Raw genomic sequence first — 26,431 nt, forward strand, 5'->3', positions numbered from 1 at the left:
TGGAGGAGTTATAATATTACGGTCAATACAACTATTCGTTTGTAAAAGAGTAGCCCAAGAGTTGTCGGTGGGTGGTGATGACTATTTGCCTTCTCTCTTGTCTTACACTGCAAAATTAGAGACGGCTAGCGCAGATAGCCCTCGTGCAGCTTTGCGCGTTATAAAAAAGCAAACCAAACAAACGTAAGCAACTTCTGACAAATATTAACGGGGACAAAACTTTGGTGTCATAAATTCTTGGTAGTAACGTTGTTAAAAAAAAAAATCTGTGTATAGTCCACCATAATGAAAGAGCACATAATAACCAAATTATTATTGCTGGCAACCTGGAATAAAAATTCACACTGTTAACAAAGATACATTTTTCTTATCAGTGTGATTTTTCTTGATGCTATTGTTCCATAATACTTTTAATACATTTGCTCAATTCACGATATAAAACCTATACATAAATTATGAGATTGCTAATTCGTAAAGACCTGTATCGAACTAAATAACTCATCATCTCTGATTAGTCAGGTTGTATACACTGAGGTTTTTTTTGTTATTGAGATAAAAGATTCGTTATTTTGCTAAGAAAATTACTGAAATTTACCAACAATGTCATTCACTCCCAGAAGAAACTGAGATGAACTCGCGAAAGTAGCCTCACTCATGTCTTCTTGTGTTTCTTTATTTCACGTTTGAAGAGGATTAAATATACTATTGATGTCTTGATGACGTTAAAGGACAAAAGAAGAAAGGTTGTCTCGCTTTTTTTTAGACAAAATTAATTAAGTGAAGGGTATTAGTGTAAAGATGGCTCTACAAACAATAGCACAATATTTTTTTTTCCTGGATTAAGCTGCACTCAAACTGCACAATACTTAAAAGACGAAGCTTCTAGAATTCTATGAAACCTCGCAAAGAAAGTTTCCACTAATACAATGATCTTAAACGAGGCGATTTAGAGAGTGTCCATTCACTTTCTGTTATTATAATTACTGAGTTACTCTAAAGAAAGTATTTTTCACTAGATTTGTGTATTTACTTTGAACTTCGCGCAAAGCTATTCGCACTAACCGTTCGTAATTTAGGAAGAAGGTAGCTAGTCTCTAACTTTTGAGCTACTCTTTTACCAATGGGATTGACCATCACATTATATAACGCCCCAACCCCACGGCTGAAAGGGAGAACATGTTCTGTGTGATGAAGATTCGAGCTCGCGAACCACAGATTGCGAATCGAGCGCCCCTGACCATTACGTCACGCCAGGTTGATTAGATTTGAAAGTTTAGTGAAAACTAAAATAATAGGATCTTGCGATGAGTTTCATCCTAAATAAGCAGTAAGGAATATTCTGACTAGTTAGCTTTTGTAGTTCTAATTACTCTGATGTTATCTGACAGTTGCTTATGAAAACGCTTGGAGCTACTGATACGGATCTAACACTTACTTGTCATCTCTTACAACTAACGAACTTCCCCTTAGAGGGCGCACAAACAAGGGTCAGGGTAGATGTAGGTGATCATGTTGAACGGCGTAGCTCCAATGACCTTTAGGTCCAATACATCTTAAATGTCGCCGGTTGCCAGTTTTCAGTATATACTTCTCATATTTCTTCACCTCCCCATCAACCCATCACATCTTCATCATGGGTGTCTTCAGTTTGTGAAATATAGATATTAATCGACTATATGTGTGTGTGTGTTCAGGAAATTATGGTTCTCTGTTTAGCTGTCTTATAATTAACAGCTCTACACAACGCATGTAATATTAGACGCTCCCACTTTCGCAAGTGAGAACCTTAGTGGATTAATCCTATACACTATCACTAGATAAAAACACAAATAACAAAAACCAAATAGAGATATAATTACGTTAGGCTAAATAAATCACTTCATTAGCCTCAGTGGGACTTACCAGCGCAGACGGTGTTGTTTATTTATTATTGGAACCACAAATTTCACTTGCGTGAAACGCAAGGAACTGTAAAACACAGTAGACGCAAATTAGGAGATGAACCTGATAAAGACAGAGAAAGTAGCTCATCACCATATAACTTTGCTTATAAAATATCTCAAACGATCTAATATTCATATCAATAACCTTGTACTATAATGGTCAGTAGCGAGCGCTTTTTTGTGCTGACATTTTTGGTCCTGCATGGTCAGATGGTTAGGGCTCTCTACCCGTAATCTGAAGGTCGGAGATTTGAACTCTCGTCACACCAGACGTGATCGCCTTTTCAGCTATGAAGGCATCATTATGTGACGGTCAATCCCACTATTTGTTGGTAAAAGAGTAGCCCAAGAGTTGCCAGCGGGCGGTGATGACTAGTTGCCTTTCCTCTAGCCTTACATTGGTAAATTAGGAACGGCTAGTGCAGGTAGCCCTCGTGTAGCTTTGCGCGAAATTTAAAACAACCAACCAAAGTGACATTTTTACTTAACGAGTACCAACATTAAGTTGAACTCTTATCTCTCAAAGCTTAGTATATTATTGCATACTAGCCAATTTTCCATGGCGCCAGTTCATTAGATTCGCGTGTGACGTATTATAACGTCATATCTGCACCCTGAGATTAAAGAAGAATAAGGTTCTCCGTGATGAGAAACGAAGGCGAAACAGGAAAATCGTGAGCCCTATTGCAAATCCACATGCACACAGGATAAAAAATTCGCAAAGTTGAAAATTGCACATCGGTAATTAAAAGGTTTTTATTATATCATATAAGTATGATATAAGCAATAGTTCCATTATAGCATGATGTTTGTACGCAATCGTTCTGTATGTATTAATTACGCGTACTCGTGATGGATATTTAATACAAAACGTTGAATGACATATAATATCCTTGTTCTTTAATGTTATATTTGCTGTCTTGTTGGATGTATTTTAATGTATGTTTCCTTATAGTACACGCTAAAAGCAGGGATTTGATTCCCCTCGGTGAGCTCAGCAGAGAACTTAATGTGGTTTTGCTATAAGAAAAAGCACACTTCTTGTAGATCATAAATTATAATAAGAAAATAATGTATGCTTGTGAAGAAACGAAGTCGAAACAACAGTTCGATATCTTTCGCTAGTGACGAGTATTGCATTAAAAACGATTGTGTTTTACCAGTTATACTTTATATCCGAAATCTCATATTCTTTGTCACTTTTTCTTCATATTGTGCGTGTTGATATGTTTCCAGAAAACAGTTGGCTGACATACAATTGAAGAACTAGAAGAAACAGTCGATTTTTGAAAACCGAATTAATCTTTTACTGATTATTGTAAGTACTTTTATCTTGTGTTCTATAAAGCGTAAAACCTATATTTAAACATAACAATAATACGTAAGAAACAAAACATTTCAGACCAGAACGTTGCTTGTAAGAAGAAGTTATCAACATTTTCTTGGAAACGTCATTGTATATATACATATATATATTGCAGCTCTTGTCTTCAACACAGAACAATAGGTGTGGTAACACAAATCTATTGTTAACAAACATTCATGACTTTCTTGTTAATAAGATTGTATTGATTCGTGTTTTAGTTGATGGAACACATTTCGTTTCTCCGACGTTTTGCGTAGACAATTCAATGCATCTGTATAGATGCATGTAGTATTAAATTTTGTCCAGGACGCTATCGTAGACTGACACAGTGATGCATGTGCTAGGACTTCTGAGCCTTTTTACTGAAATATTAAGGTGCCGAATGCATCAAACGGATTGGCTGTGGGTGTTTTTTCTGTACTTTTCTATCCAAATTAAACACGGATTTGAGCTAATTAATCGGTAAGATTAAAAAAAAATAGTTCAAGTCATTAATACCACGTGGTATTTTAAAATTAGGCCTAAGTTTATACTAACTACCTACCTAAGCCTTTTTAACACAAAATCCTTGTTACAGTTGAGTTTGTGCTAGCTTATTTTAGCTATTTATTATAAGATCTGAGAAAATAATATCAGCACATTAAACAACATCTTTAAGCGAGTTTAACCTGTTAATAGCCCTTCCACTAAATGCATCACGAGACAGTAAGTAAAGATAGTTTTCGTGTACTGGTTTGCTTTGTTTTGAATTTCGCGCAAAGCTACACGAGGGCTATCTGAGCTAACCGTACCTAATTTTGCAGTATAAGACTAGAGGGAAGGCAGCTAGTCATCACCACCCACCGCCAACTCTTGGGCTACTCTTTCACCAACGAATAGTGGGATTGAGCGTCACATTATAACTCTGATCATGTTTGGTGTGACAGGGATTCGAACCCGCGACTCTCGGATTACAAGTCGAGTGCCTTAACCACCTGGCCATGCCGAGCCCCATGCATGTGTGTGTTAGGCTATCAGAAATTACTTTTAATTTCATTATTTTTATAACTCACTGTGTATTTGTTTGGAATTTAATAAAATTAACTCAGTAATAAGTACAAGAACAAAAGAGATGCCATAATTGGCTAATATTGAATTTCTATTCCTCACATTACTTTAAGATTCGAAAAGTAAAAAATCATGTCAGGCACAGTCTAATTAAGACGATAATGTTATTCATGATAATACACGATCCAGTTCACTTAGTATGTTTAACATGACAACATGTTTTACAGAGAATCTGATACTGAGATGAAAAATAACGATCTTATTTTTTTCTTTCTAACAGGCACAGTCTTAATGGTTGAATCCATTGTTTTCTTTCGCTACTTGGAACATCTGATAATGTTTCGTACGTAAAATTCAATCCGCCTTTCATGATGTGGCGTGAACAGAGGTCCAGATCAATTAGTGGAGGGGAAGTTAAGATCATTTGGTGTTTACAGACGTTATGGATTTTAAGTTTTGTGCTTGGGGATGATATATCATTCCACTTTACTAGAGATGTGTACAACGTTACCATTCCAGAAAATCCAGTGGGAAAAGTCTATGTCACTCCCACTGAAAAAATGGGAATTTTTGTCTTCGACCATTTACTTCAAGTGGAGTACCATATTGAAACTGGGAATGAGAAAAAGTTTTTCGTGGCTGAAGACCAACATGTTGGTAACTTTTGGTTCCTCCACATCAGAACGAATACAAAAGTTCAAGTGTCCTTGAACAGAGAGTCTAAAGATTCTTATACGTTACAAGTCAAAGCTACAATTAGCTCAAACACTTTAAAAAATGTTAATTACAGTGTTAAAACTGAGGTACACGTTCAAATAGTAGACACCAATGACGTTACTCCTTTGTTTTATCCCTCTTCTTATTTGGTTTCCGTTTCAGAAGACACCCCATTGCATCAGAGTATCGCGAAAATCAACGCAGAAGACCCTGACGTTGGAATCAACGGGGAAATTTACTACAGTTTCCAAAACCAAACATTTCAATTCGCTATTCATCCTACTACAGGGATTATTTTTCTGACTCGCCCATTAGACGTAGAGAAACAATCTCGCTACGATCTGACTGTTCTTGCTCAAGACAGAGGGCCCAAACCTGATGTAGGGGTCATTGTGAGAAGAAATGCTGCGTCTTTGAAGGTTGTGGTAAATGCTGTAAACCAGTATTCCCCCGATATTGACGTCATCAAACTTCCAGTTATCCTTAAAAAAAATCTCTTACACGTTTATGCCATTGTTCGCGTGGTGGATAAAGATCGAGGTGTGAATGGACAGATTCGCTCCTTAGAAATCGTAGATGGAGATCCACTTGAATATTTTCACATCTCTAATGGACAGCAACCAGATGAATTCACTATTAATATTTCCGAAAATTTACATGAAGCGATTATAACTAGTCAATTTAATCTTACTCTGAAGGCCACTGACAAAGGCATTCCACCAAAATTTTCTGTAAGAACTGTATGTTTAAAGGTTCCACACTATGATGACCGATCTCTGATTTTCGACATGACTCACTATAAAACAGCTGTGGAGGAGGTTGCTCCTGTTAATACACCTGTCATTTTTGTAAAAGCAAAACATCCACATAGTGACGAAAATTCAGAAATATTCTACAAGATAGAAGAAGGTAATAAGTTTCAGTTCTTTACGATAAACCATAAAACTGGTTTAATAGCTACTAAAAAGAAGCTGGATTGGGAAAAGAAGCCCTATTATTTGTTGACAATAAGCGCCCAAGATCAAAGCAGTGATGGACCTAAAAGAAAAGGATTTGCAACAGTCCATATTGAAATATTAGATAACAACGACAATAATCCTGTTTTCAACTCGTCATCTTTCATAACCATCGACTTTGAAGAAAATAAACCCACTGGGAGTGTGGTATACACAGCCCATGCTTATGACCTCGATGATGGCGACAATGGGTATGTGTCATACCATCTAGCCAATCTTAACTTTCTGCCCTTCATGGTGGACCATTTTACTGGCCAGATAAAGACCATAGAAGTCTTAGATTTTGAGACCATGCGAAAAGAATACCTTTTGAAGGTAAGAGCATCTGATTGGGGTCTTCCTTTTCGAAGACAATCTGAGCTTTTAGTAAGAGTTCTGGTCACAGATGTGAACGACCACAGACCACAGTTCGAGAAAGTAGACTGTATTGGCTACGTTTCAAAAATGGCTTCCCTCCACACGGAAATTTTAACTCTGTCTGCCATAGACTTCGATGCTGGTAGTACAGTAACGTACAAGATGCTTTCTTATCACCACAACAATTGTTTTCATGTACACGCTACCACTGGAATATTGACATTAAACTGTGACCTCAGCGTACAGGAATTCACAGAAAAGGTTGTGAACGTATCAGCCACAGATGGACAGCATTACGCAGATGTTATGGGCATAACCATTGAAGTGGTCGATCCACTACAGTATCCTAGACTGGCAAACAAGGATGCAGTGGTTGAATGTAGAGATGATGGCATCACAGAAAGATTGAAGGAGCAAATCAGTCTTGCTGAAGAAAACAATCAAGGTAGCCCTGATGACGTCACGGAAGCCACACCATCGAGATACGGCGATAACCTGCATAGTCCTCGGTTCTGCAATGACTTACCAAAAGAAATCAATGTAAAAGAGAGTATACCAATCAACACGGAGCTGCTGGTAATCTCTGCAGAAGACTTAGATCATGGCTATAACGGGGAGCTAGTGTACGTCATCTCCAATGGAGACGAAGATAACTGCTTTCAAGTTGAAATGCATTCTGGGAAGCTTATACTCGTCAGCGATCTCGATCATGAAAGGACAACACGGTACGCCCTCAATATTTCAGTATCGGACCTCGGCCAACCGCCGCAAACTGCATCTTTGGTCATTGAAGTGATTGTGGAAGACGTTAATGATAATGCACCTGCATTTGATAAACCATTTTACGATTTCACGGTACTCGAAGACGCACCAAACGGAACGATTTTAGCAAAGCTCAGAGCCTTTGACGTAGATTCTGGATCAAATGGGCAGTTGTCGTTCTCATTGGTGTCCAACAGTCAAGACTTCTATATTGACAGGTACTCGGGAACATTATTCGTTCAAGGAACTTTAGACAGAGAGAGGATTAAGCGTTACGAACTGGAAGCACAGGTATCCGATTCCAGCCCCGAGGGGAGCCTTTATTCCAGAGTTGGTATCTCTGTTCAGATTCGTGATATCAACGACAACCCCCCCAGATTTCCAATTGGACAGTATTTGGCCAAGTTACGTGAAGATATTCCGATAGGCACTGTAGTAATGAGCTTATCTGCTAATGATCCGGACTCGGGCAATGGTGGAATTGTATTTTATGAAATAGTTAACGATGAACTAGACATGTTTAACATTGATAAAGACACGGGTTTTGTCCGATTAAATCGCGCACTAGATTACGAGAAACAGCAGATTTATAACTTAACTGTCGAAGCCCGCGATTTAGGTGCTCCCACCCTTTCATCTAGTGCTGTACTCTTGGTGGAAGTAGAAGATGTGAACGAAAAGCAACATACTCTGGTGTTTAAGGAACAGGTTGTCATGGGAACAGTACGTGAAAATCAACCGGAAGGAACCTTTGTTATGCAAGTTAGAGCAAATGACGTGCATCACAGAGAAACAGAAGACAATGTACAATATTTTTTGAAAATGGAAGAAGGCACTGGGCTCTTCAAAATTGACCAAGAAGGTAAGATTTGGTGGTTATAGTTTTGTAACTACTAGTTCCGAAAATGTTACTGAAGTACATATTGATGCTGGGGGTTAAATAATCTCTTGTTGTTTTGGATACGAGCCATCGAAAAATACTCACAGATACAAGGCCATTAAGTATTGCATATGGGAGGGGGGCATAGCTTGCATACGTTTCATTTGCGCAGGCTTTCAGTTTCATGCCTGAAAAACTTTCCTTTCACTGTATATATATTTCACTGTAATTTCCTCAATTTGTTTAGATTGAATGGAATAGACATTTGCTCACTCATGCTTCAGTTTGTCCTCACGTCACCATGGCTACAAAAACGTTCTTTACAATTAACAGAAAATATGTGAATGATACTTCTGTTAAGTTCAAATATATTAAACATGTTGAGATATTTTGTACACTATCCTAACAGTTGACACGCTAAAGTTAAACTGAATGTGTAATATCAGCATTATCCTGGCCCAGCATGGCCAGGTGCTTAGGGCGCTGGACTCGCTATTTGAGGGTCGCGAGTTCACAACTCCGTTCCACCAAGAATTCTCACTCTTTCGTAATGACGAGAAACCCACTTGAAGCAAATATGTATCTCAGAACGGCTGATATGGATATTAACACTTTTACTAATAAATACTAATTAATAACCTACATCTAACTGCAAAGCCCTCTACAGTCCCTAGACTCTAGTCCCTAAAACATGTGCTCGGCAAGGGTCAGTTGCAAACTCTTTCTTTGTTAACCTGAAGATGACCTAAGAAGGTCGAAACGTTGTTCTCTGCTTTATTAGTAAAAGTGATAATACCCATACCAGCAGTGATAATACCCATACCAGTAGTGATAATACCCATACCACTAGTAATAATACCCATACCAGTAGTGATAATACCCATACCAGCTGTGATAATACCCATACCACTAGTGATAATACCCATACCAGCAGTGATAATACCCACACCAGCTGTGATAATACCCATAACACTAGTGATAATACCCATACCAGCTGTGATAATACCCATACCAGTAGTGATAATACCCATACCAGCAGTGATAATACCCATACCAGTAGTCCTAAGAAACATTCTTACTATTTCAGCGTGAGGGCTTTATTATGTGACGGTCAATCCCATTATTCGCTGGGAAAAGAATAGCCCAAGAGTTGGCAGTGGGTTATGATGACTAGCTTGCCTTGCGTCTAGTCTTACATTACAAAACAAGGGCTGGATATCGCAAATGGCTTTCGTGTAGCTTTGCGCAAAATTTAAACCAAGCAACTGCAGTTTTGTTTGAAAAGTTAATTGTTGAGTGTAAAAGTTATTATGCACCATTACCATTTGTCTTGTTTTTAAAATTGTTGGCTAAATTTCCAACAGTAGTATACGTGCAACTAAAGTGAGTTAGACAAAGTCAAAAATGCGAGATCAGAGGGAAGACAACTAGTCATCACTGCCCATCGCCAACACTTGAGCTATTCTTTTACAAACGAATAGTGGGATTTACCGTAACAACATAACGTCATCCACGGCTGAAAGGGCGAACATGTTCAGGCTACAAAAAAAAAGAAAGAAAAAGAAGTACATTTGAATGTTGTTTGTCAGACAAGTGCACTATTTGTCTATTCGAATATATAGAGTCCAAAACCGAATTAGAAGGATGTCACAAGTTTATAAGTATTAATGAAAATAAAAAAATCTAAAGATTAATCACATGGAACACAGAAAAATCTGAAGGCATATTGATCATCCTTTTCATTATAATTTTGTAGATTTTGTGCCTTCAAAGCCACTGGGATCTTAATTTATTTGATTTGAAGTTCGAGCAAAGCTACACAAGGGATATCTGCGCTAGCCGCCCCTAATTTAACAGTGTAAGACTAGAGGGAAGGCAGCTAGTCATCACCACTCATCGCCAACTCTTGGGCTACTCTTTTACCAACGAATAATGGGATTGACCGTAACATTATAACACCCCCCACGGCTGAAAGGACGAGCATGTTTGGTGTGGCGATGATTCGAAACCGCAACCCTCAGATTACAAGTCGAACGCCTTACTTAACCCACCTGGCCATGCCGGGGCAGGGATCTTGAAGTTTGATGTTATAAAGCTATTACTTATATTTGCAGTCACGTTTAAATCAAGAGAAATCATTTTCATGTAACGTTTTGATAACCTATTGATATAGGCGAACAAATGTATGCTTATATTTATCGGTTCTTTAATCTAGGTTCATATATGAAGTATAACTTTATATACTTCTGTTGAGATAAAAACGTAACGACATATATCTCTAGAACGTATCTCTATAGAGTTAATATTTTGTTATTACGTCTTCAGGATTTTAGTGTTCGAATCCCCATCCCCGAATATTCTCGCCTTTACAGCCGTTATAATGTGACGATCAGCCCCACTATTCGTTAGTGAAAGAGTAGACCAAGAGTTGACGGTGGGTAGTGTTGACTACCTGTCTTACCTTTGCTACATGACGAACAGGTTGCCACTGAGTAGCTTTGCGCGAAACTGGAAACAAATCAAATCGTTGGAAGTCATTGATTTTGTATGAGTTCACTAATTCAGTTGAAACTAAATAAGAACGATGTCAGATGTTGATCTATCATTAATTTTCATCTTTAAAATGTTTAGATCATATGAAAATAATGCCAGACATAAGATCTGTGGCTCATTATACATTTGAAATTTAAAAAAAAATGTTTCATATTTGTTTAATATGATTCGAGCCGTTTAGACACATGTATAAATGATCGATTAACATATAAAGGCTTTCTAGCTTAGTTTCAACTGGAGTACTGACTTTTTTTTAGGATATCGACAAATGGTATTGTGTCGTCTAGCCATCAGTGATTTTCTCTATTTTTTTCTAATATCGCTGTGTATTTCCTGGTAATGCATTTTGGGACTAGTGGTCTTGTAGAATATGTTGGGAAAGCTGTTATAGCAAAATATTAGGCTAATAAAGAAACATTCTAGAGATGTAGTTCGTTATTTTATTTATCTCAATAGAAATGTCTCGTAGTAAACTCCAGTTTGACAGCAGACAATGTTAGGAATAATATAACTTTACTTTTTCAGTGTTCAACAGTAAAAGGTAAGTATAACTAGTTCGTTATTGGGTGTGATGGAGAACAGGGAATTCATCGAGTGTTCGAATTTAGGCCAAGACAATTAACAGCATGCAGTTTATCCAATTTAAGCTAATCTGATGAATGAGGTGACCTTATACTATCCAAGATTATCTGGTGTATGTGATGACCTTATCCTATCTAAAGTTATCTGGGGTATGAGGTGACCTTATACTATCCAAGATTATCTGGTGTATGTGATGACCTTATCCTATCTAAACTTATCTGGTGTATGAGGTGACCTTATACTATCCAAGATTATTGGTGTATTTGATGACCTTATCCTATCTAAGCTTATCTGGTGTATGAGGTGACCTTATCCTATCCACATTAATCTGGTGGTATGAGGTGATTTTATCCTATCTAATCTTATCTGGTGTATGAGGTGATCTCTTCCTATCCAAGTTAATAAAGTATGATTTTATTGTTAAATAATCTATCTAAGTATCGTTTGTTTAATTTGTTCAACCATATATTTTATCACTATTTTTTATCCTGCATGATAGTCAAGCAAGTTGATGGATCGTGCTATCTTAGACCCCGACAAAACCCTTAAACGTTTTCTATTCACTATAACATCGAATACACTATACATAGACAGGGCATATGAAATAAGTATTTCATCTTAACAGTGGAGTAGCATCACTACTTCACTTTTTGAATTACAGTAAGAGGCATATGAACGTGACCTGAAGTCAAAGTGAATCATGATTCAACAAACCCATTTCTTCATGCTTATCCGCATTACAGAGACTTATAACAAGTAAAGCATGATGAAATGGAAGATATTCGATTCCCGCAGCTTATGGCAAAGAAACCGATCAGATTAACGGATGTTTAAATATCTTAATATAAATATTAACATTTGACGACAACAATATAGAATCATAAGGTTTGCTTCAGGTCTTTACTATATGTATAAATATAGATATATTCCTATGATCCTGTTATAATAGCACTTGTCTATAATGGAAATATTAAAAATAAGAAGCAACGTTAAACCAGATACAGGTTAAAAACATCTTTAATTGAGGCTATTCTATGGTCTTTGAAAACGTTGACAGATTCTAAATGTTTCGACGTTTCAACGTAGACTCCATGTTTTTCATGGTCATGCACTGGCTTGAATTACGAATGTTTATATTTGAGTATTTATTTTCAAGTTGTGTTTTGTTTATTGTTTTATCACTATAGGCTGGGTAGAAAAAAATGTTCGAAACTGTGCGCTATCTTGTTTCATATGTGGTGTGCATATTGAAAGCAAGACGCTGACGTTGGATTAACTTTGTTTTGAATTTCGCGCAAAGCTGCTCGATGGCTATCTGCGCTATCGTAAAACTAGAGGGAAGGCAGCTAGTCATCACCATCCACCGCCAACTCTTGGGCTACTCTTTTACCAAGAAATAATGGGATTGACCTTCAGATTATAATAGTTACACGGCTAAAAGGGCGAGCATGTTTAGTGTGACAGAGATTCGAGCCTGCGACCCTCAGATTACGAGCCGACCACTCTAACCCCCATGTCGGGTCACTGACAGGTAGTCCTTCAGTAGTTTTGCAGCGAAATTAAACAAATATAGCAAACAAACAACAAATGATGCAAATGACTTAAGCTCTTCCGGACCCCATATTTCGTGATGCAAACAATAATGCTGAAAACATGGAGTTACAAATGACCTTTTCGATATCTTTTGTTAGGAAACACGTTGGTGAATCGAAAATAAAAATATTTTGAGGTAATTTATAGTTAAAAAAACGGTGTCTCTAAAGTTTCTCTGTACTTTCCACTGATTAAGATGTAGTTATACATCCTTTACATCGGACGCCACGCGGCAAAAAGTAAAATTAAAAATACATCTCATCACACCATGCAAATTTCACGATATTTGGTTCAGCTAAATTTTATCTTATTTCAATTTTAATTTTTTATTTTTACAACTCCAAGGTTATTTTTTTCATTGATTACTCATATTTTTTAAATATTTTTATTACGCGCAATGTAGCAAAAAAAATTATATTTCTTTCAGGGAAGATGTGCCTTAATATGTGACTGTTACATGTTATTCCCCAAAGGAGAAAAAAAGAATTAAAAACAAGGGTTAAAAAGAAACGAGTTTTCTACATACATATTAAGTGTAGTACGCGCCACCAAATTTCTATAATATGTAAATGAGTGGGCGAACTTTCAGCATGATTGATGAAGTAGAATTAACAGTGGCGCCGTTGTGTTTTTAAGTTTTGGAAGTTATTTATTTCCATAGTTTTAACTTGTACAAAATAATTGGTATGTCTACGGATACGTATGTGTAAAAAGTAGTGAAAATGTTCTGTTGTTTTTATAACGGTTGTTAATATGAATGGTTTTATTTGTTTTTATATTATAAATGACAGTCGTTATAGATGTAAACTTCCCAATTGATGAACTAGAAGGCCAGAAGCGAATTCTAAATGGATCTAGATGAGGAACGGAACCATGAAAGTGTATTACTGACCTTACAATGGTATTAATTGACTTCATACTAGTGTGTATGAAAAAAACACAAGTATAATTTGTGTTTTGCATCAAGCACGTTATTATATTTCTTTCCAATTAAAAACAGAAGTTTAATTTGTGTTTCACATCAAACACGTTACTAGATTTCTTTCCAAATAGAAACATAAGTTTAATTTATGTTTCACATCAAACGCATTACTATATTTTTTTCCAAATAGAAACAGAAGTTTAATTTGTGTTTCGCAAGATGCATGTTATTACATTTCTTTCCAATTAAAAACAGAAGTTTAATTTGTGTTTCACATCAAACACGTTACTAGATTTGTTTCCAAATAGAAACAAAACATTAATTTGTATTTCATATCAAACAATTTATTATATTTCTTTCCAATTAGAAACAAAAGTTTAATTTGTGTTTTGTAAGATATATGCTATTATATTTATTTCAAATATCGAGTTTGAGAATCACAAACAGACGTTTCTCTAACATTTAGTTTGTGCTAAGTTTTGTGTATGATATCAAGAGATTCGTTAATCCTTGGTATAGACAACGTGAAACAGGATAAAATGGATGGCCGTGACTTCCGATTATTGATCTAATTTGAAGAGTCAGGCCCTCACCCTGATTATTGCCGCTTGTGGTACTGTATGCTTTAGTCATTCCTGGCAAGGACAATGTAAAGATGTGTTTATGTTACATAGCAACTGTAAATTATGTAACTGTACCATCTTCAAGAGTAGCCAATCTACCCAATTTGCAACTCTTTCTTCCACCTGTGAAAGACATTATGTAAATTATATTCTGACTGATTTCTAATAAAATTACTGGCAGAGGACTTTCTGTGTTCTTATGAAATACAGTATTAGATGGAATATTTATGCTGTAACATACTGACCAACTCATGGCATAAAAACATCTGATATTATACTGTAATCTGAAAAACCAGTATCCATCGCTGGAATATACAGTGTACTCATAATGTGGACGGAAAAGCTATCTTTTCATTGAATTTCAGTTCATGTTTATTTATTTGTACCCAACTTCTATACCTAGTTTTAACGACCAGAGTCTATGACTTTAACTAAAGCTTCTTGTTATCGGGCATGGACAAGGAGGTTAAAGCACTCGACTCATAATCTGAGGGCCCTGGGTTCGAATCCCCGTCACACCAAAGATGCTCGCTTTTTTTAGCCGCCGTGCGGGCATTATAATGTGATGATCAATCCCACTATTCGTTGGTAAAAGTGCAGCCCCAAGAATTGGTGGTGGATAGTGATGACTAGCTGCCTTCTCTCTACTCTTACACTGTTAAATTAGGGACGGTTAGCGCAGATAGCCCTTGTGTAGCTTTGCGCAAAATTAAAAACAAAATAAACTGTTCGTCCTACCCACAACGACCGTAGTAAAGACCAAGCGTGGAGAAACGGAAAGGAAAACCAACTTTATTATGTACCGTTCACTTATGCTGGAGTTCACATGTCGGATCATATTGGTTGATTGTTTTCTGTTTTTTTATCTTACGTATCACCCTGGGAAATAAGTAAAACAAAACACAAAAACTGATCAAGAGCAAATAAGAGAAAGTACACATTTTCTGTTTTAAATACGCCCGAAACCCCTGTAGTAACTAGAGGGAACACTTCCAGTGTAACGATATTATTGCTAGCATCATTGATTCGATACTAATATATTATTAGGGACGTTCTAGCAATTTCCTGCTGGTAAATAATTTAGCAAAATATGTAATCGGTAATTCAACTATTTACTTTGCGATATACCTGTAACGTTAACAAGTCCAAGTTCTTTACTTATACCAATAAACTGCACATATTTTGGTGTGATATTGTTACTACACATAGCATTTATGGATTACGGGAATAAAAAGCAACAACAAATGGCATGACGGACATAAACATAAGTGTCACAAATTGGGACATAGTACACTAAAGCTATAGTAAGGTACATGTTTTAAATTTGATGTGATGTATTTCAAAATGTCTTTAGAAGTTATACTATGTTTTAATGTTATAATGTTTTCAAAATAATGTTTCGATAAGACGTAACGTGTTTGTTAATTAGACACAGTTTGTTTGTTTATGGATTTCACGAAAAGCTACACGAGGGCTATCTGCGCTAGCCGTCCCTGATTTAGCAGCGTAAGACTAGAGGGAAGGCAGCAAGTCATCACCACCCACCGCCAACTCTTGTGCTACTCTTTTAACAACGAACAGTGGGATTGGTCGTCACTTATATCGCCCAAACGGCTGAAAGGGCAAACATGTTTGGTATGACGGGGATTCGAACTCGCCACCCTCAGAATTCGAGTCGAATGTCTTAACCATCTGGCTATGCCAGGCCAAGACACAGCTATACACAACGTACTCTTCATAAGAAAGGTGGTTATACCTGTTGCTTTTATATATGTTTGTCTCGTGAGGTTAATTTCAAATACAAATTGTAAAAAATTACAGAAAATAAAATATATATATATTTTTAAAAAACCTTAAATATATTTTTATTAGATCTTCCAAATAAAATGCCCATCTTTTTGTATACTAAGTTTTTCTAGAGTACATGGTAGCTTTAGTATATACTTATATGTATTCATATTTTATGTAACAAAACAGAAGGAAACAATTTTAGACATTCTACAAAATTACTGTAGAAATGTAACTAAATATACATTGGGTTAATATGAATTACTCGCCATCTTTACATTATAAAACACTTAACTTCTACAAAAACTGACTCGTCATTGATTTCATTTTGGCCGGAGTTATCACAGCCTTGGTTAATTGACATTACAATGGGAAGTGGTCATACAACCCCATTTCAGGTCAATGATTTTCCCCAGACAATGTTGGTTTCAAAACGAAATAAAAACTATTAGACGTGAAATGAGTGAACTGCTTGAAGCTAATTGAACTCCTTTGAAGTCTAGAACACTCCAAACTCCCGTATACTGTAAATAAGCTTGGGAAACAGATAGATCATGATAAGGGATTTGTTGTACCCTCTTTTTTATAAACACCTTTTCTTGACCCTTGGGTCCGGCATGGATGGGTGGTTAAGGCACTCGACTCGTAATCCGTGGGTCGCTGATTCGAACCACCGTCATATCAAACATGTTCGCCCTTTCGGCCGTGGGGTGTTATGAAGTGACGATCAATCTCACTATTCGTTAGTAAGAATAGTCCAAGAGTTGGCGGTGGGTGGTTATGACTAGCTGCCTTCCCTCTAGTCTTACACTGCTAAATTAGGAACGGCTAGCACAGATAACCCGCGCGTAGTTTTACGCAAAATTCAAAACAAACCAAGCCAATCTTGACCCTTGAATTTTAATATTTTTACTGGAAATGACGTGATAGAAAACACGAATTTTAGCCACCTGACTGTTACCCAGACCTTTACTCTTGTCTGTGATGGATTATATTACATGTCATAAGGAAAGAGCAAACATGTAAATATCTATTTTTCAGAACAATCTAACATCAGATGCCTACGTCACAATAGGATCAATGAAGATCAGAATGTCCAATGATAAACGACTAAGTTGTTGTTTGATCGATTATTGGATACGTTTATGTAACATATTCCAAAAACTAAAGAAAGGAGAGCCTTGCCATATGTTGTTTTGACTTCTAACTAATATCGTGCCACATGACCGTCCTTTTATTAGCTGCTACACAGTTTTTATAGACGTATCTATAGAACAGTAACACTTTTGTTTCTACCCCAAACAACAATATCATAATCGTAGAATATAAAAGAGAATGATGGAGGAAAATACTATCGAAATATGAGGATATTTATTTGCACTTGTGAGGATTAGACATACAAGGTTATGTTCACTCTCTTGGAAGGTATAAAATGAATAGAAAATTCAGCAAAAAGAACAAATCAAGCTGAAATATATAACATTTCCATTCATATAATGGAGTATGAGCTCTTGTGGATAAAAGAAGAAAGTGATGGCTGGAATAGTAACATAATGGGAGAAGTGTACCAATTTCCACGAGAAAAACTGCCTTGCATTCGAGATTATTAGGGTAGTCATGCATAGTATTATCCGTAATATCAACGCGCTCCACTGCGTTCTGGCGCATTTTAAAAAAAAATTGAGATATTCGATTAAAAAGAAAGACACTTATTGACATACAAAAGATGCTTTTCAAATATTTATTTTATGAGGTCTAAAAATGAGCTGAAAGCAATAGGTATCATAAATATGATAGTACTTAGAGTATGTATGTTTTCTTATAGCAAAGCCAGATCGTGCTATCTGCTATGTCCATCGAGGGGGATCGAACCTCTGATTTTAGTGTTGTAAATCTGTATACTTACCGCTGTAACAAAATCACAAGTTTGTCAGTCTGGTTGACTAATATTGTTGTAAAGACACGTCTCTCATGCCTTCATTTCATGCAAATCTAAATGTGCATGACTTGCTAAAAGCGTTTTTCTTAGTTTTACTTATGACTGTGGTAATAATAGTAATCATTTTGCAGCACAACTAACGAACTAACAATACACTAGTAGCCATATTCTGTGATTACGAGCACGTCCTGTGAATCACCAAGTAATAATCTGCTCTGATATCATGTGCGGGTGCATGATTGCTTATGTGCACGCGCTACGTGATTGGCCTGTAGCAACGTCATCTAGATAAAAAATAAAAACAAAAAATGTGGGCTACTTAGATTCTCTATATCTATTTTCTAATTATGATATTACCTTTGAAAGATGGCCACACTCACTTTATGTTTGCACCGTGTCAAAAGCCACCAAGCGTTGTAAAGTTACCCGTCAATTTCTACTATATTTCCTTACTTTTTCATGCATGCATTCCTACTTGGTACTTTTTGACTAAAACATTTAACACTTGGATATCTGTATATGAATTAAAATAGACTTTAACTGCTTAATAATATTAAATTCTGATTAAACCAAGCTATCAACTTAGAGCAAATCTAAAAATTAATCTGGTAATGAGTATAATTAAATAAGAATACGTTTATTACGTTCTTACTTATAAAAATCAGAACGCATTATTTCATCTGTTGGATACCATCACCGATAACGATATGTTAAGCCTTAAACCTATTAATATTTCACGTGGTTCAGCCAGCTTATAAGATTAAAGTTAGTCCTAACTCCATATACTGAACTACCAATGCAAAATAATCTCCATAATAAGAGTATACTAACAGCTGAAGTCATATTTCTGAGTTAAAGTAAAACTTTCATAGTCCCGGAGTTAAAGCACTAGGAGGAATTTTCTCGAAGATTACAGAGATAAAAAAACAACAACCACATTTCCGTATAATAATACTAGCTGCTTAACTAAAACGTAAGAAATAACCTTTATAAAATAAACAAAAACAAACTGCATGCAGTCAAAAGAAGAGAATAAGAAACGAAAACATAAGCGATGTTTCAATAAACTGATATTTAACAAACAATAAATCTTTATTCTTCGTATGAATAGACTTTCTTCTAGTGACGTTCGTATTTACTGCAATAGTCCAATACTTTGAGCCTGAAGTATATCTTAAGACGTTACTGTAAATTACGGCTGTTCTCTGAATCCTTAAATAATTTTGGCAAATCATCTTTTATAAGTATTACGTAGAAAAATTAAAGTATTAAAAATAAGTTATTATTTATAAAATCGGACTTTAACGTCTTCCAGGGGATAAAAAGGTTGCAACTGTAAAGAAATCAGCCAAACTAAAGCACCTTCTCTTGAAACACCTTTAAGATGCTTACATGTTAGTAGATTAAGGTTTTTTGAATGTGATAACTTAAGAATTTTTTAGAGCTTTTCTAAGTCAGGATGCATCGATTCCATGAATTCGTTTTGAGTCAGTATCCTCCATGTTGCTTCTATGTATAGCTATAGATTTATTATAACACTGTTAAGAATAATCATTAAACCTATAAGCAGTGACAAGTAACTCGTTAAGCTAATTTTCTTATACTAAATGTTATAAATTAATTGCACCCTAATAACTCACCATTAATTGATGTCATTATAGATTAGCGTTGCAAAGCATCTTAAGATGAGAAACTCGAGTACTTACACGAAAGGGTTTTGGTTCCAGAAAGAAAACTTAGCAGGAAAAGTTGATACAAGCCTAGGGCTAAACTTCTAAGATAATTTGTTCTATTTTATAATATTTCATGTGCTCTTTAACAACGGCAGACTAAGTTAATTATACTATTGCATATCTTTTCTACATACGCAAATATAATCGTAAATAAAGTAAAATTTACATGATAAAGAGGAACATTAGATAAACAGTTTTCTTTCATAAGACTTTAGGTAGATTTTATCGAATTATTTGACGAGAGGAACAGTGTTTGCTTGTTCAGTTTTTATATTTCGCGCAATGCTACAGGTAAGCTATTTGCACTAGTCGTCCCTAATTTGACAGTATCATCACCACCAAGCGCCAATTCTTGGGCTACTCTTTTACCAACGAATAGTGTGGTTAACAGTCACATTATAATGCCCACACGGCTGAAAGTGAAAATGAGACTCAAAATAACAAAAACCAGTTTCACAAGTTGATATTTAGTCAGCATTCCTTTGGACGTGACATGCTTTCAATGAGTTTCTGCAAATATTCCTGAGTGACTGATAGCCATCTTTTTTTGAAGACTTGAAAAAGTTCGTCTTCTGTGTTTGGCTTGCGATCTTTCGTTAATCGGTTTAACTCAGCACCTAAATTTTCAATCTAAATGACATCAGGTGATTAACCTGACTATACCATAATATCAATTCTCTTATTTCTAAGATATCTTTCAACGATATCTTACAACAGCAGAGAAACTTGTTTGATAATTTTGTAGGCTAATTTCAATAAGAAGGTGTAAGAAACTACAGCACATGCACAACATTTATTGTGAGAAAATGTAACTAAGTCACGAAAAGTTCAGGTATTTATGAAAACCAGTACGAAAATTTTTGATTTGAGATCATATTTGAGCAGATCTCGTAGAGTGTGTTCTAAAAACATATAGTTTTACATGTTTTTCTGTTATCTAATAAAACATGTAACGAATTAACAACATTTTAAAAGGGGGAACTTTTCTTTGTCTAAGGAAACTTGTAAGTATACATTTCTGTTCCTTAGACATGTTTTCGATTTGTGCATGCGCAGTGTTCGATAAATACTCTTTTTGCAAAATAAATAATTCGAGAATCAGAAATAACATCGCTTCATCTTCGAGTTAAAACCAAATTAGGTAGAAACAGTTGTTTGTACTATTGGTCTGAGGAAAGGTAATTAGTCAGTCTCGTGTTTGTTCATAACAAAGTAATATAGAAACTGCTCGTGAAAGAAAACTAACATAAACTTATCTGAAAAGACTTAGAATAAAAAGAAAAGAGAAACATTGTTTTGTTTAGAATTAGAAAACAATATAAAAATAAACAATTCACCTACGTAAACAACGTATTTCTATTTTCCCTGAGTGCATTTTTGTTTGGTGAATAATTTATGATCTTTTGATCTCGTCTTGTCTCGTTATAGGGATAAAAGTAAACAGTCACAGTAAAAGAAAAAGTAACAAAGCTAGAGCTGTTTCATCGTAGCTAAAATGTCAGCGAAGTTTACACGTTACCTGATTTTTATTTAGCTTTATTAATGAGCAAGTAATATAACAAGAATATTGTACATTGATATCAAATACGTTAGAAAAGGAATCAAACGATACAACAGGCGTGCTCTTTCCATTAACAGTAAAAGAATGATTCTACCCCTAACATACGTTAACAGTACAAAGATGATTTTAACCCTAATATACATTAACAGTACAAGGATGATTCTTGCAACAGTGTTGGAGTCACTCTGTGTGATGATATCCTAATCACACTTCGTGTGTTGATATCCTAACCTAGTGTTACAATCACCCTATCTGCTGATATCCTACACTAGTGTTAGATTCAGTCCTGTGCTCGTTTCCTATACTAGTGCTGGAGTCACCCCGTGTGCTGATATTCCACATTAGTGATAAGTACATCCACTACTATTCTGATGACTTAGTTTAGTGTTAAGATCACTGTTTCCATCTTAAAACAACCATCTTCCTTATATGTCTTTTATGTCCTTTCGCTGAATTATTTTACTAAATATGGCAGACATGTTGTCCTGTGGAATGTATCATAAAATTAGCAACTGCAACTTGTGTAGCGTTAATTGAGCACAATGCTTTACTTAGGAACCTGACCATCAAGGCGATACTGGAATGTGGCTTATCTCTATATGATTGAGGTTGAATTTTGTCTTGTTATTATGTTGCTTGGAGTCTGTAATTTTCAACTATTCTATTGGCTGCTTCTCTGCTAGTAAAGAAATTATGGCTTTAACTCAATGGCATCTTTATCGTTCAGTGCATTGTATAGAAGAATATTTTCTAATCTTTAATTAAAATAAACTGATTACTATGAGAAACGTTCAGTAGACATAGATGTATCACTTCTTTTTTGTTCGTCTGGTTATTTATTCTTAACAATCCAGTATTGTTTAGGCGCATTAACAATGTTTGAAAACTTCTTGAAGGTTTAATAACAAAGAGCGCTTCTGATTGTTATCTTCTCCCCTGGTGGCGAGAATGCCGTTTCAACAACGGTTTGAAGGGACCAGTTTAGTAAGTATTCAGAACGCTTAACATGTATGCAAGTGTTTGAAACTCTTTCAAACTCGAAATCAAAGTCAGGTCGTATCGAAAAGTCACTTTAGAAAGTCTACTTTAAACAATGAAGTTCTTTAAATTTTCAATTACTTTTTCCAGAAAAAGGACCTCTGATTATGTCTTTGAGCTAATTTCCTCGAAAGGAATCCTAAAACTACCTGAAGGGGACACCTGTTTCAACTACTCACATCACAATACAGTAGTGTATAGTCTGTTATTTGTCAGTAAACACGAACATTACGTTAACATTTTTACTGTCTTGATGTTAGTAAAACGTGCGCATGCCAGGAATCACGAGACAAATTATGTACTCAATAGGCTACAACACAGCATGACCTATGAACTTCAAAAGCAAGTAACTGTTACTCTTAATTTTGGTTTTCTTTACCTTTGAAACAGAACACTTTCGAGGGGAGGGCCCTGTGGAAATAAATCTAGTATTTTCGTGTCTTTAATCACAACTGGTTGACATTTTACAAAAATGTGATCATTGTGTGAGCAGATTTGAAAAATCGTTGGAGAGCGCGAGTTCCACTTTAAAAAAACTTTAGAAAGTCATTACGAAGAGATTACAAACAGAATATTAAAAAATACCTAAAAACTGTTTGAGAAAGACAGATATTTTGTGTAAAAAAACTATTTTAATTAAGACAATAATATACTTTATTTTCAATCAAAGAACTATCTAAAGTTGTTTACACGGTAATTATGATATTAATCTTTTATAAATGAACTGTTTGACGTTTGTGCCTATTGGTGGATGCTTGCAATATATCATTTTCTGTATGAAACTGTGCGTAAGACGTCTGAAGAAGTTTCGTACTTGTAGAAAAAAACGTAACACACGACGCCCTAAAAAGTTAGTTAACTTTGCGAAAAAGCAAACACAAAGAAAACAACTGTGCATGATTAAAGCTAAATTATTTGCACGTAAAAATGGTTTGTTATAAGTTTAAAGGCATTGTAACTCCTATAGCAGTTTTCTTTTTTTGAGACAGTGAAAAAACATTTACGTAACTAGTTATGACGAAATATTAAAAATGGAGCAATAAGACGTATAATTGGCTCGGTGTGGCCAGATGGTCAAGGCGCTTGACTCGTAATCTGAAGGTCGCGGGTTCGAATCCTCGTCACACCAAACATGCTCGCCCTTTCAGCCGTGAGAGCGTTATAATGTAACGATTAATTTCACTATTCGTTGAGAAAATAGTAGATCAAGAGTTGGCAGTGAGTGGTGATAACTGTTTCCTTCCCTCTAGTCTTACACTGCTAAATTAAGGACGATTAGCGCAGATAGCCATCGTGTAGCTTTGCGCGAAATTCATAAAACAAACAAACCAATAACATGAATAAGGAAAAAACACAACGTAAAGCTTTGACATATAAATAACATTTAATCAAATTAAATCCTTTAACAAAAAATATTCACTGTATACCAAGAAGTAATTTTCAAATACACAATTACATTTAAAACAAACAAACCGTTTATTATTCGAATTTATCGCCAGCAAGCTCAGACACCTACTGTAGAAGAAACCCAACCCATGTATACATCAAACTCCTGACACAGATAACCAGATATATCAATATACACATAATTAGAATGGATACTTAACGTGCAATTTATTTTACTAATAACGATTGTAATACATTTATTTCATTCTTGGTTTTAATAAGTAAATAATAGTGCTAGATCTTGCTGGAAAATGAACAACATTTTCTTTCTAGCTTAGGTGTATCTACAGTAGTCTCAGTAAAAGCATTACAGCTTAACTTAAACGAAAACTTTATTCTGTATTGAACATCCAGAGACTTAGAGTCAAACGTCATAGTGGTATGGGTATAAAATACTGAACAACGTTTTGGCCTTCTTCGGTCATCTTTAGGCTAACAAAGTCTTACACTACTAAATTAGGGACAGCTAGTGCAGATAGCCCTCGAGTAGCTTTGCGCGAAATTCAAAACAAACCAAACCACGTATAATTATAATATTCTTGTTGTCAGTACTGAAAGAACTGGAGAGAAAAGTAATCATAATGGTATTCGCTTGCGTTTAATAAAATCGAATACGAGCATTAATACGATTTAATACCAACGAACTGGCCTCAGAAAAATTTATTTGAAGTTAAGCACAATACTACACAATTGGCTATCTGTGCTCTGCTCACTACGGGTATCTAAACTTGGTTTCTAGCTTTGTTAATTAGCATATATACTACTGTGCCACTGGGGGTGGAGCAGTTGAAGAAAAGGAAAATAAGTGATAACTGATATAAAAGGGTAAATGGATGCATTTGCTGAAACATGTTATCAAGTCGATGGTAATTGTTTTATAATTTCACGAACTAGTTTGCTGGAACTTGGTGTAATTTTTTAAAAGAAGACAGCTGAGAAGACAATTTGAATATTATCGATATGTAAGTATTTGGTGTTTCTTGAAAGTAATTTGATTATATTTATGGTTTTGATTGATGTACGCATCTTCTACGATGAAGATATTTGCTGACATTCGGACAGACACTTCAAAGGTATATGACATGTGCGTAGTATTTACAACTCTACATAATTGTTGTGATATAATCTTGGACAGCACGCGTCTTTCTTTTCCTTTTTATTACTCTCAGAGGAAACGATACTAAAGTTTGCGTTTCCATAAAACATATACCATACGGTTATGATTTGAAAGTTGATAACTAAATATTGATGCTTAATATATGTCTTCCCACGGGCACAGCGCTATATTTCGGACTTTCACCGCTAGAAGCGGGGTTTCGATACCTGTGGTGGGCAGATCACAGGTAGCCCATTTTGTAGCTTTGTGCTTAATTCTAAATGAACAAAGCTTAATATATGTTGTTTACCCAACATCATCTAGCGGAAGGGGATTATCGTACTGATGCGATTTATTTACAATATTTTCTTTAAATTACCCCCGCTGGCCCGGCATGGCCAGGTGGGTTAAGGCGTTCGACTCGTAATCTGAGGGTCGCAGGTTCGAATCCCCTTCGCACCAAACATGCTCGCCCTTTCAGCCGTGGGGACGGTATAATGTGACGGTGAATCCCACTATTCGTTGGTAAAAGAGTAGCCCAAGAGTTGGCGGTGGGTGGTGATGACTAGCCGCATTTCCTCTAGTCTTACACTACTAAATTAGAGACGTCTAGCGCAGATAGCCATCGTGTATCTTTGCGCGAAATTCCAAAACAAACAAATAAACAAATTACCCCATTTCGTCCCAACCCTCCCATTGGCTCAGCTATAAGTCTGATTGCTTGTATCATTAAAAAATTGAGTTTACATAACTATGATGGGAGTAGAACAGGTAGCCATTTGTTTGTCATTGCGCTTAGCAACAAACAAATAAATTTTAGATTAAAAATAACTTGTAAACCTTTATGTACAAAGTTTGCAGTGGACTAAGAAATATCGCTGTAAGTTCATAAAGAAGCGTAGATATGAAATAAAATATTGCTAATTTGTAAACCTGTCTATGCTTGCCCTTTCAGCCGTAGAGGCGTTGTAAAGTGACGGTCAATTCCACTATTCGCTGGTAAAAGAGTAACCCAACAGTTGGCGGTGGATAGTGATGACTAGCTGCCTTCCCTCTAGTCTTGCATTGCTAAATTAGGGACGGCTAGCGCAAATAGCCCTTGTGTAGCGTTGTGAGAAATTCAAAACAAACAAACAAGATATATGTTTAAAATTAAAATATAAAGTTAACTGAATTCATTAATTCAGAGAAGCTTTACTTTTACTAACTTTACGTGTTCTGATTACTTATAAAGCATTCTGTAACATTATACCACCCACATACACGGATAACTAAAGACAGAAAACTAAGCTCTTCGAATGACATTTAAAAATTGCTCGAAATTTTTTTGGTTTATAACTAACCCTCCAAGCACTACATTAAATGGATGCTGGAAAACATTTATAGTTGTAAAATAATTAACAGGGCTTTTATTTTTACAATTTCCAATCACTAGATGGCTTCAGGTAAATCTATTAAAAATTCAATTC

General features: G+C 35.7%; 1 protein-coding gene across 1 annotated transcript in view; it reads left to right on the forward strand.

Annotated features, from left to right (window-relative positions):
* LOC143244390 (fat-like cadherin-related tumor suppressor homolog) overlaps window positions 1–26,431 on the forward strand; it is a gene marked incomplete in the record, with an annotated part of 451,859 nt that overhangs the window by 73,685 nt on the left and 351,743 nt on the right. Inside the window, 2 exon segments of the mRNA XM_076488964.1 lie at window positions 3,180–3,261; window positions 4,637–8,070. Of these exon segments, the coding sequence (XP_076345079.1) occupies window positions 4,725–8,070 (3,346 nt within the window).

Source organism: Tachypleus tridentatus, chromosome 2, assembly GCF_004210375.1.
Source record: "Tachypleus tridentatus isolate NWPU-2018 chromosome 2, ASM421037v1, whole genome shotgun sequence".
NCBI classification, from domain to species: domain Eukaryota; kingdom Metazoa; phylum Arthropoda; class Merostomata; order Xiphosura; family Limulidae; genus Tachypleus; species Tachypleus tridentatus.